This window comes from Pleurodeles waltl, chromosome 8, assembly GCF_031143425.1.
Source record: "Pleurodeles waltl isolate 20211129_DDA chromosome 8, aPleWal1.hap1.20221129, whole genome shotgun sequence".
NCBI classification, from domain to species: domain Eukaryota; kingdom Metazoa; phylum Chordata; class Amphibia; order Caudata; family Salamandridae; genus Pleurodeles; species Pleurodeles waltl.
In genome coordinates, this window is record NC_090447.1 from 1,454,491,910 (window position 1) to 1,454,504,241 (window position 12,332).

The 12,332-nt window shown below is 41.5% G+C and overlaps 1 protein-coding gene across 4 annotated transcripts in view; it reads right to left on the minus strand.

The window, feature by feature from the left end:
• The window catches only part of LOC138248762 (OX-2 membrane glycoprotein-like), a 123,844-nt gene that overhangs the window by 73,865 nt on the left and 37,647 nt on the right, over nucleotides 1-12,332 (minus strand). For all 4 annotated transcript variants that reach the window (XM_069202635.1, XM_069202637.1, XM_069202638.1 and 1 more), the window contains one exon: nucleotides 1,789-1,870. In XM_069202635.1, the coding sequence (XP_069058736.1) occupies nucleotides 1,789-1,870 (82 nt within the window). The remainder of the gene's footprint in view (nucleotides 1-1,788; nucleotides 1,871-12,332) is intronic.

Here is a 12,332-nt window from a genome sequence, read left to right on the forward strand (position 1 = left end):
CTGATCCATATCGAGGATATGTAGATAAGACAATGTGACTGAATTATATTTTTGTGCCTTTCCTTTCTAGGTACTAACTGCACTCTCTAATAGTTTTTCTCTTAGATGTTTTTCCAAATTCATGTTCTAAACTGTTTTTCGTATTAAGTCCCACATGCTGATGCTAATCTGGGTTAGATGAGGTTCCTACTCTATGACAGAGACAAATGATTGACAGACTGATTTGCTGAACTCTACTACTTATGTTGGCATATTAGTCTTTCATTCATATGTTGACTTATGCTAATGCTTTAGAATGTGTTCTGATGCAAGTTTTGATTAGATTATGTTTTTGGCGCCTTATAACGAATGAATACGGAATTGTGAATTTGAACTAATTATTAGTATTGTAACTAATAAGGAATAAAAACTACTAAACGTATCTTGAGTTGTGGTTATTCATGGCAGAAGGGTCATGGTGTGATGTTTATTAACTGCTGATTAATGACTAGCCAAATGATTTTTTGTGTATTGATTATTGAGAAACATTGGTCACACCGTAGCCAGGATACTCCATGTGAATCAAAAGTTTCATCGACCTATGCGTGTCCCCTTGTCAACACCAGCACTTATGACAGCCAGCCACGTGGTGGCGCTGTTTGCCTAATTAGGAGATGGTCAAGACAAATGCTGTTTGTTTCTTCAATACTTATTGAACATGACTAAAACCAGTCACCAAAGCAATTTTTGTAGCTTTGGGAGCCTAGAACACTCTGAATTGTCACACTTATAGGAGGTTGAGTGTTAGAAGCTGTGCTGGTACTACCACTGGCAGCGCATCCAGAGGCAATGGGTGGTGCATGCAGCAATGGCCCCCTGACGAGGGCCCTGGCACTCGAGATTCAATCAAGGTCCAAATAACAAGAAGCTCTACTAATATCACAACAGCACTACAGGTTAGCCTACTTGAATTTACTGACAGCATACCTAAACGTTTCAGATTTTTCCGGTGTGGAAACATACTGAGAGGTATTCGTTGCTCAGGTTGTTTAGGACCTCCCTCAGAACTACACTTCCAAAGGACAATACCACTCGAGGAGCACTGCAACACTTCTGCATACCTAAGGAAAACCATCATTACCTGGCATGGCCTTCACAATCACTACACAAACTAATACCAAACACAAAGGCAAACTACTGTACACATCAGAAAACTAGTGCAATTACAGATATGTGAGGAAGACAAATGCTGGAGGAAATGGCATGCCTAAGGCCAGCATCGATATGTATGAAAAGCAGAATTCTGAAAGTGGAAGGCCATGTGCACATAATGCTAACTGTAACAACAAGCTGAACAAATCAAATCACATGTGTACAGTAAAAAAAAAAAAAAAAAAACAACAAAAAAAACCCACCAGGGTGACTATACGCTGAGCAACCTGATAAAATGAAGATGAAATTATTTTAATTAGTAGCAGTCTTTAACCACTCATCCAGATATTTGTTCACCCCCCCCCCCCCCCCCCCCAAAAAAAAAAAAAAACGCTGTAAGCCAGTATGCTCTGATTTGCCTCAGGTGAGCTTCCAGGAATTCACTTCAAAGGTTTCTGGCTTAGCAATTTGGGTACCATGCTGTTAAAAGTACTGTGCTTGCACTCTGTCGATCAACTGGCAAACTATATGATTATGGACAAGACAACACAACTATATATACTAACTATATGTGGTTGCCTTTCTGTGAAACAATGCATTTAAGACTGTTAAATGCATTCAATATAAAACCCGGCCGAATGTTCCGAATATGCTTACCCTGCGCCCTGCATGCCACGTCGCGGATAAGTGACAAAAGAAATCCGCAGAAACAAAGGAGGAGGGCAGGTGTTCTTGTCATCTGTGGAGACAGAAGAGAGTCAATTTCAGATTGAACAGCATAACAGATGACAGCAGTTTAACAGAGCATTTATAGTGCATTAGGAGAGAAGGCAGCAACTAGCATCCTTCAAAGAAAAAAAAAGTTTTCAAAATGAGGATGGTGAGTAAGAACAAATGTAACTTATTACTTCATAGAAAGAGGGTGAATGTGTGTAAATATATATATATATATATTTATTTTATGTACTGACGGTCACCAGTAGGTAGTTGTAGTTAGCACCATTTTTTCCATAGACAGATTTTTAAATTTATTTTGCCAAAAACTTTAGTGCCGTTTGAAAAATCTTCACAAAACTTTCAAAACGTATACTTCAGTCAGTTCAGCTGCTGTGTTGAAAGTATTGGGGTGATCTGTCCAGCAGGGGCCAATGGGGTTTTTCAAATTTTTGAACACTATTACAGCCTGAACTTCTAAACTGACTTACACCAAATTTGGCAGAAAGTCTAGCTCTTGGTCCATAAAGAGTGTTTTTAGGTCGCGTGTGCAAGCGCTTTGACCTGTTGTAAGTATTGGGGGCTTTTAACCACGCCCATCACTTTCACTCGTTTGTGAACTTGCCTTTCAAAAATAACTTGATGTCATTGGTAATTGCTTTACGTTTGTCCTACCTTGAGGCTGTTTTTGGCACGCCTTGCAGACTGCCCTTGTTACATGGATTATTGCACAACTGCTGATATACTTCAGAGTGGGCAAACTATTTTTTTTTTGTCTCTCCCCTTCGAGCTGCACGGCAGCCATGGCACTCACTGCACGAACAGGCACAACAGCGCAAACTCGATTGGTGGTATTGAAGCAGTGGTCAAATTGTTAACAGTTACCTAATCAGAGTCATTTCTTGTGGCTCTCCCCTTAAAACACTTGAAATTGGTAAATGCTTTACATAAACCAGAAATCCTCAAAGCAATAGCCAATACTACAATATTCACTGCACTTGGGAAAACCCAACCCAAAATGCTTTGCAAACATTTTTTTTCATAACATGTTTGCCCATACTCAGCCTGTGGTGGTCCTAGGACAATAGAACCACTATCAAAATGTTCAGCACAACATGCTTTTTCTGTTTAGGTCATATCAGAGTTCCCACTCTAGGTTAGTGGGGACCCCAAAATAATAACCTCTCCCACCATTCAAAATCTTTTAAGTATTTTCATGGCTGGACTTTTACGTAACGGTTACGTCCTTGGCTGTGGTGCTGAGGCCATTACGTCCTTGGACCAGCTCCTGGCGTCTGATGATGTCAGCACATGATCGCATGCTGACTTCATCAGAGGCCTAACCCTAACCGCTAGACACCAGGGGTCATTTATTTTTTATATGTGGGGAGCGACCCCTTAGGCAAGGGTCGTCCCCTGGGGGAAAAATTACTTTTAGGCCATTTCTGCCCCATCGGCCTATTATAGTTAGGCCAATCTGCACCCAGGAGGGGCAGAAACCCCAAGACACCAGGATATATATATATATTTTTGTTTACTATATTTCTTTTATATATGGGCGACCCCTTAGGCAACGGTCGCTCCCCTGGGGGGCAAATTATATTTAGGCCATTTCTGCCCCCATATTTTTCTTATGGCCGATCTGTCCCTAAAGGGGCACAAACCACTAGGCACCAGGGATTGGGGTGTGTGTATGTGTGGGTTTTGTTTGGGAGGGCAGCCCCTTGGACAAGGGTAGATCCCCATTACTGTTGGTCATATCTTGGGGGCAGATCGGTCTATTTTTGGAAGGCCCATCTGCTCCCAAGGGGGGCAGAAAGCCCACCAGAGACAAGGGAAGATTTTTTTTTTTTTCCAAAATAATAGTGGGGGTATGGTCATTCCCCCACCCCAAATAAATGGGGCCAAAGTTTTTCTGCCCACCAGTGGGCAGATGGGGCAATTACCCCTGATCCACACCAGAGGGCAGAAAGTCTACTAGATGCCAGGGAATTAAAAAAAATAATTACAAAAAAAAAAACAAAAATAGTGTGGTGGTGGCTACCAACCAGTATGGGCATGGTAATACCCCCACCCCAACTGAAGGGGGCAACAGTCTTTCAGGTCTCCCCCCCGCACACTAAAACATCTTATCCCATGGCAAGCAAGAGGACATTTGATTATTTTGGGTTTTGGTTTTATATTTGGGCCTCAAGAGCTTGGCTAACTCTCAAAATTGTCTCACTTGGAATGGTGAGGGCTGCACTTTTTGGACTTTGTGACACGGCCATGCAGAAAGATCCACAAGACCTAGACACATCTGAAAACTAAACATCTGGGTAAGGACCGGGTGGTGTGTTTCACATGCACCCCGCACCATTTAATTACCCACAATGCCCTGCAAACCTCAAACTTTGCTGGAAATCACACATTTTTGTGATGGAACCTTCCGAAATCTGCAGGAATCCACAAAATTCCTACCACCCAGCACTGTCTTATCTATAGCGATAAAAATTCTGCCCCACTTGTCAACCTAAATTTAGTTTTTTCTTCCCAAACTGCCCTTTTGGACCCGCTTTGGTTTCCCCTCAATTTCAACATGTTTTTGGCTCTTCCTTGTCACAGGCACTTGGCCCACCTACACAAGTGAGGTATCACTATTACCGGGAGACTGACGGGAACGTTGGATGGTAGGAAATTTTTCCTGGTGCAGTGATCCCAAAAAGAAATGAGGGAAAAATGTGATTTTATTTTAGCTAAATTTGAGGATAAATTTCTGGATAAGAAAACACTGGGGGATCCACGCAAGTCACACCTCCCTGGACTCCCTCGGGTGTCTAGTTTTCAGAAATGTCTGGGTTTGGTAGGTTTCCCTAGAACGGCCGCTGAGCCCAGGACAAAAACGCAGCTCCTCCCCGCAAAAACAGATCATTTTGTATTTGATAATATTGATGTGTCCAGATAGTGTTTTGGGGCATTTCCTTTCGCTGGCACTAGGCCTACCCAAACCAGTGAGGTACCATTTGTATCGGGAGACTTGGGGGGGAACGCTGGGTGGAAGGAAATTTGTGGCTCCTCTTAGATTCCAGAACTTTCTGTCACCAAAAAGTGAGGAAAAAGTGTTTTTTGGCCAGATTTTGAGGTTTGCAAAGGATTCTGGGTAACAGAACCTGGTCAGATCCCCACAAGTCACCCCATCTAGGATTCCCCTAGGTGTATAGTTTTAAAAAAATGCACAGGTTTGGTAGGTTTCCTTCGGTGCCGGCTAAGCTAGAGGCCATCATCCACAGCTAGGCACTTTCCAAAAAAACATCTGTTTTCTTTGGGAAAATGTGATGTGTCCACGTTGTGTTTTGGGGAATTTAATGTCGCGGGCGCTAGGCCTACCCAAACCAGTGATGTACCATTTTCATCGGGAGACTTGGCGGAACGCTGGGTGGAATGAAATGTGTGGCTCCTCTCAGATTCCAGAACTTTGTCACAAAAATTTGAGGGAAACATTTTTTTGGGGCCAAATTGTGAGGTTTGCAAAGGATTCTGGGTAACAGGTCCTGGTGAGAGCCCCACAAGTCACCCCATCCTAGATTCCCCTAGGTGTCTAGTTTTAAAAAATGCATAGGTTTGTTAGGCTTCCCTAGGTGCCGGCTGAGCTAGAGGCCAAAATCTACAGCTGAGCACTTTGCAAAAAACACATCAGACTTCAATGTAAAAATGTGATGTGTCCATGTTGCGTTTCCTGTCACAAGCATTAGGTCTACCCACGCAAGTGAGGTACCATTTTTATCGGGAGACTTGGGGGAAAACAGAATAGCAAAATAAGTGTTATTGTCCCTTGTCTTTCTCTACAGTTTTTCCTTCCAAATGGAAGACAATGTGTAAAACAGACGTCTATTTGAGAAATGCCCTGTAATTCGCATGCTAGTATGGGCACCCCGGAATTCAGAGATGTGCAAATAACCACTGCTTCAACACCTTATCTTGTGCCCACTTTGGAAATACAAAGGTTTTCTTGATACCTATTTTTCATTCTTTATATTTCAGCAAATGAATTGCTGTAACTCAGGTATAGAATGAAAACCCACTGCAAGGTGCAGCTCAATTATTGGCTCTCGGTACCTAGGGTTTATTGATGAACCTACAAGCCCGATATATCCCGCAACCAGAAGAGTCCAGCAGACGTAACGGTATATTGCTTTCAAAAATCTGACATCGCAGGAAAAAGTTACAGACTACAACGTGGAGAAAAAAGGCTGTTTTTTCACCTAAATTTCAATATTTTTTAATTTCAGCTGTTATTTTCTGTAGGAAAACCTTGTAGGATCTCCACAAATTACCCCTTGCTAAATTCAGACTTTTGTCTACTTTTCAGAAATGTTTACTCTCTGGGATCCAGCATTGGTTTCACACTCATTTCAGTTACTAACTGGAAGGAGGCTGAAAGCACAAAAAATTTTGAAAATGGGGTATGTCCCAGTAAAATGCCAAAATTGTGTTGAAAAATTGGGTTTTCTGATTCAAGTCTGCTTGTTCCTGAAAGCTGGGAAGATGTTGCACCGCAATCCCTTTTTTGATGCCATTTTTAGGGGGAAAAACACAAGCCTTCTTCTGCAGCCCTTTATGCAATTTTTTTTTTTTAAAACAAAACAAAAATGTTGCTGTATTTTGGCTAATGTTTTGGTTTCTTTCAGGGGAACACACAAACTCTGGGTACCTCTAGAATCCCTAGGATGTTGAAAAAAAAGGACGCAAATTTGGCGTGGGTAGCTTATGTGGACAAAAAGTTTTGAGGGCCCAAGCGCAAACTGCCCCAAATTGCCAAAAAAAGGCCTGGCAGCAAAGTGGTTAAGGGTCTTGTTTGTAATATCATTGATAAAGGCCTGCCACCCCTGAAAATATGTCATGCATTATGCTTTCTAGGGGCTACATATATGGTTATTCTGCATTATTTTTTGCTATTTTTGTGTGGTTATGCTGTCTATGGGCTAATTATATAGTTATGTGACTATGTTTCTTACAAATGCTATTTTTATTGTGGTGTTCCCTAGGGGCTGTTTGAAGCATTACAGTCATATCAATCCACTAAAATATTAATGGCATGGAAACTTGCCCCAAAATGCTTTGAAGGGCATTACTTTTACAAAACATTTTTGATCTTAACTCGGCCTGTGGTGGTGGTCCTAGGACAATGGGACCACCTTAAAAACGTTGAGCATAATGTGTTCTGTCTAAATCATCTCTGCCCCCCCACACTATGTTAGTGGGGACAATAAAATAATAACCCCTTCTCATCTTTCAATGTCTTTTACACTTTTTCATAGCTAGAACTTTTGATTTACAGTTAGGAGAAGTTTTATTTTAAAGGCCTTGTTTGTATTATCATTGCAGTAGGCCTGCTAATGTTCTCTACGAGCTAAGTATACGGTTACACTGCATTACTTGCTCTGTTTTTTCATGGGGTTCTGCCCTCTAGGGGCTAACCATATTGTTACTTGACCATGTTTATTACATATGATATTTTTGTTATGGTGCCCTCTAGGGGCTGTTTTGAGCATTACAGTCTAATGCCAAGTGTCTTTCTGATAAAGCTTTAAATGATAATTGTATATGTTATAATAATATCTCCCTATTACAATTATGACCATAATTCAGGCAAGCCTAAAATCCTTATTACAGTATGACTGTTTAAAAGCTCCCAATATGTTTTGGTGACCCTTCTAGTTTATTTCTCCTCTGTGCCTGGCTTGTGTCTTTTTGGGGGGAATTGTGTTAGGCAGCCAGCAACTCTGATGGTGGGGTGGTGAAAGTGGTATTCTACTGGAATTAGCATGGCAGATTTAAAGTAGGATGCTAAATGGCAACATTTTTATTTTTTGCTTCAAGTAGAGGAAGAAGGTAAATGGAAGTGCTTTAGTTATATGCAGGGTCGCTGGAATTATATGGCAGGAAGAGACAAAATTATGAGACAGGATTGACCAATTTATGTGGCAAGAAGAGTACAGTTATGAATTTACAATGCTAATAGCTCTAACTCAAGCAAATGAGGGACCTATTGCATTGCAAACTCTTGTTGTGAATTGGTGTAAATCCGTTCAGTATTTCTTGAGATATTAGTTTAAAAAAAATATAGATAGATATCAAGCCATGTGGATAATTTGCAGTTCAAACTCTCCTTGTGCTGATACCTGACTGGCTGCCTCACTTCAAGTGTTGGCAGCCATCTTGCCGAGTCCCACAAAAAAGGATTAAAAAAAATAAATAAGAGAGGCCAGGGTTGGGTCACCTTCAGCCCCTAGTCTTGGTGTGGGACCCCCACAGACCCTGCCAAGGCAAAAAAGCATTAAAAAAAACATCTCTAAAAAAATCTGCGGACGGATCGTCAGAATGTTTTTTTTTTTTTTTTGTTTTTTTTTTTAAAAAGGTGGTCCCCTTTTCTTTTACTTTGCCCAGGTAGGCCAAGTCCTTGGGGCATTGTAAGCTTTAAAAAGGAGGGGGCGCACAGGGCTAACAAACATAGCGGCTGCCTTCAGAAGTGTTAACACTCACATTTTTTATTTTTTATTTTTATATTCATGAATGCAGGTATGTTAATACCATGTTAGTTTCTTTATGTTGAATACTGTGATCAAGGCTACATACATACACAAACACACACACACTTCCATATATGTATCCAAACCACAGAGTCCTCACCACTTCCAGTTCTATGACAGTGGTGTGTGAGCAAACCTGAGCACTTGACCAAATTCTAAAAGCGCCTTTCCATCTCCGGAAAAAAAAAAAAAAAAAAAAAAAAAAAAAAAACACACACACTAAATTGCTGCGTACAACCATTTATTCTGGCAACCCATAAAAATCCATCCAGACTGCGTAGGTTGCTGGAAAAAGTGGAGTGCATGTTTTCTTTCTGGAGGTGCAAAGGTGCTGTTGCAAGATATATATGTGAAAGTACTATAAGGTTCCTACTAAAATAATAGGACTGAATATTAGGAAGACAGATCTTCAGAATGCAGGGAGTCCGCACCTTAAGAGGAGGTCGGCCCAATTCCTGGCTAGCTCATAATGCCTCACCCAAACCGCTAACCTTACCTAAGTGGAAGGTGATTATGGCAACCTGAACATGTCACTTTGATCCCCAAGGAAACTGTGGAACGAGGTCTTACCCTTTTGTTGTCTTACTCATGCATGCCCATCCCAAACACAAGAGAGAGACTAGAAGTTTGAAATACATTTATTGAAACAATACACATTCTAGTTCATTAAGATGAGCTGTGGCTAAATGCCTTCAGGAACAAGTAGGAGCGGTCTGTAAGAAACTGGGTCATCATTTGGGGTGGGTGACTACCCACGTCAAAAAATAATCACAACCCTTGTTAGGATACACATGCAAAGTCACTAAATTAGGGTTTAGGGGTGGGTAAGAATATTAGGTGGCAAGGGTATTTTTAGGGTTTAGTGGTGGGTAAGATTATTCAGTGGTAAGGGTGATTTTAGGGTTTAGGGGTGAGCAGGGGTGTTTTTAGGCTTTAGGGTTGGGTGAGGGTATAGGGTGGTAAGGGAATTTTAGGTTTTAGGAGTGGGTGAGGTTATTGGGTGGTGAGGACATTTATTTTTTAGAGTTTAGGGAGGGTAAGGGTATTTGGGTGGTAAGGGTATTTTTAGGGTTTAGAGATGAGTAAGGGTATTGGGTGGTAAGGGCTTTTTAGGATTTAGGGGTTGGTAAGGGCATTGGGTGCCAAGGGTGATTTTGGGGTTAAGGGGTGTGTGAGGGTTTTTTAGGGTTTAGTGGTGGGTGAGGGTTCGGGGTGGGTAAGTTTATTTGGGTGGTAAGGGTAATTGAAGGATTTAGGGGTAGGTAAGGGTATTTCTAGGGTTTGAGGTGGGTGAGGGCACTGGGAGGTAAGGGTATTTTTCTGGTTTAGGGGTGCCAGAGGGCATTGAGTGGTAAGGATATTTTTAGGGAGGGTATGGGTATTTGGGTGGTACTTTTTTAGCATTAGGGTGGGTGAGGGTATTTTGGGTGGGAAGGGTATTTTTAGGGTTTAGGGATGGGAAAGGGTATGGGGAAGGGTATTTTTAGGGTTTAAGGTGGGTAAGGGTATATAGGTGGTAAGGAGTTTTAGAGTTTAATGTGGGCAAGGGCATTTGGGCAGTAAGGGTATTTTTAGGGTGGGTAAGGATATTAGTGGTGGGTAAGGGTATTGGGTGGGTGAGTTAAAGGATATATAAGGGAATACAAATATAGGGGTTTCTCTTAAATATTATATAATTACTATTTATTGCAAAGGCATGCGTGGTAAAGACTTGCATAGTTTAGGCAGTTTGTGGTAAAGGCATTATGTGATACAGGATGCACGGTAAAGGCGAGTGTGGTAAGGCATTCGCTGTAATGTCATACATCTGACTGGGACATATGCACAATTTGAAACTAACCGCGATAAAGCATGGGTCGGATACACTAACCATGTTGGTCATGAGCAAAGAGTTTATCTTCTGACTTGAATCCTTTAAATCAAAATCCACCAAAGAAGTGCACTTCTAAAGCCACTCAGGACCTAAGGGAGGCAATTAGAGACTCACAGGGAGTCAGGCAGAGTCCAACAGCAGGTTCCAGTTGACATAGGATGCTGGGCAGTTGCTGAACAGGCTTATTATAGCTTGTTATACCCCTATTTCTTTAACAGGATGTCTACCTTATGGTCCATGGAGTCCACTTCTTTATTCTGTGTACAACAGGGAACAGTTCAAGTCCTTCAGGGCTCTGCAGTGGACACATACAGAAGGTTTAGGCCTCTCCTTTTCTTCCAGCAGTGTTTTGAAGTGGGTGCCTGCAGGTGCCACATTTATGTCTGACACTGGCTAGTGGGTGGTAATGACTCCTGGACTTGCCCTAACCTATACAGTAAAGATTTCCGTGGCTAACCCTACCTACATTGGGCATTTTCCAAATGGCAAAAGTATTCAGCCACACTAAACTTGGGCTTTGAGGGCTGCGTGTTTGTGTGCAGAGCCTCTATGGTGATTATAGTGTCCTCCCACATCTAACACTAAAATCCAGTTTGAAGCAACCACCGTACCCACAATAAACTCAGAGACATAAGTATTACAGGGTAAAAGTAGGGTTCTCTAGCTACATAACAGTGGTTACACAAACATTCTCTTGGCATCCTGTTTTCTTTCCTTCAAGTGTTATATGTTTACCCCAGCAAACCTGTCAAGCAGGATTTGGCCCTCCAGCATTATGTGACACTATAATGTCGTAAAGGATGCAAAAATCCCTGCATATTCTGTGAGGGTCAGAGGAGTCATCTCTACCCATTCAAGTCAGCTGGTCAGTCACAATGACCTACTCTGTAGCTCCTGGGAGGAACTGCACACCTATTTAATTGTTAATCATGGCTTGAAGAAGTTGGAAAGCAAATGTAATTAGTATCCAGGAACTTCGGGCAGGGAAAAAGTCACTTTTTAAAAACTACTTTCGTTAAAATATTTATTAAAAATTCTACATCTTAGATTGGCTTTTTAATTACTATTAAAATAGTTGCTTAATTATTTTTTTTAGTCACTTTCCAAAGATACAATATTAGGATTTTGAATCTGTATCTGGTTTTCTACATAGGACGGCTACACCAGCCACAGAGAAAAATAGCTTTTAGGTGCTTGTCACTGTAAGGGCATGTTAACAAATTTGTACATGCCCTACTTTGAAATACTATTCACCCAGCTTTGTAGACTAGAAGGCCTACATAGTGCTGACCTTAATGTTTGAGAGGGAGGATTTAACCTGTCAAAAGTGTTTATTTAGAAGGGTTGAATGGCTTACAGTTTTTACACTGCTATAGTCAGGCTACACAGGGTAGGCCTAAATCCATGTTTGCACTGTCACTGTGGTGGAAGGCACAATACCTGTTGCAATCCACCTGGGACATTTAACCCCCAGGACCTGGTCACACTTTGTACCAAATACTATGGACTTCAAGGCAAGTTAAATATTCCAATTAGGAACATGCCAATTTAACAATGCTTAAAAGAGGCGCACGGGCCCTTTACTCCTGGCTAGCAGGAGTAAAGTGCACAGAATTCTAAAGCAAGCAAAAATATAGGGCCCAGCAAAAGGTGCAAAATCTGTTGTGATTACACAGAAAATGTGGATTTCCTACACAGGCATTTTCAAAATCATAGCAAATCTTGATCAAGTGTGACACAGAGGTGAAGGGAGCTCTGGAAGGTGGCAAATTAAAAATGAAGGGAGCTCCCAATGGACTTCAGGAAATTGGACCGTTAACAGGTTAAGAGATGCTGACCCTAACCATGTGGCCAGCTGACATGGTTTCAAACTCGAGACTCATATGATAGAGTAGAGTTAGGACAGCCAACCTATCAGAAGTTATAGAGACTTGTTTGTGGCTGGAGACCTCTGAGACTTATGTGCTATCATTCCTGCCTTTGGTTTACATTTTGCAGCTCCTTAAAGTAGCATGTGTTCACTTGGCTTATCTACTTGTTCTTAA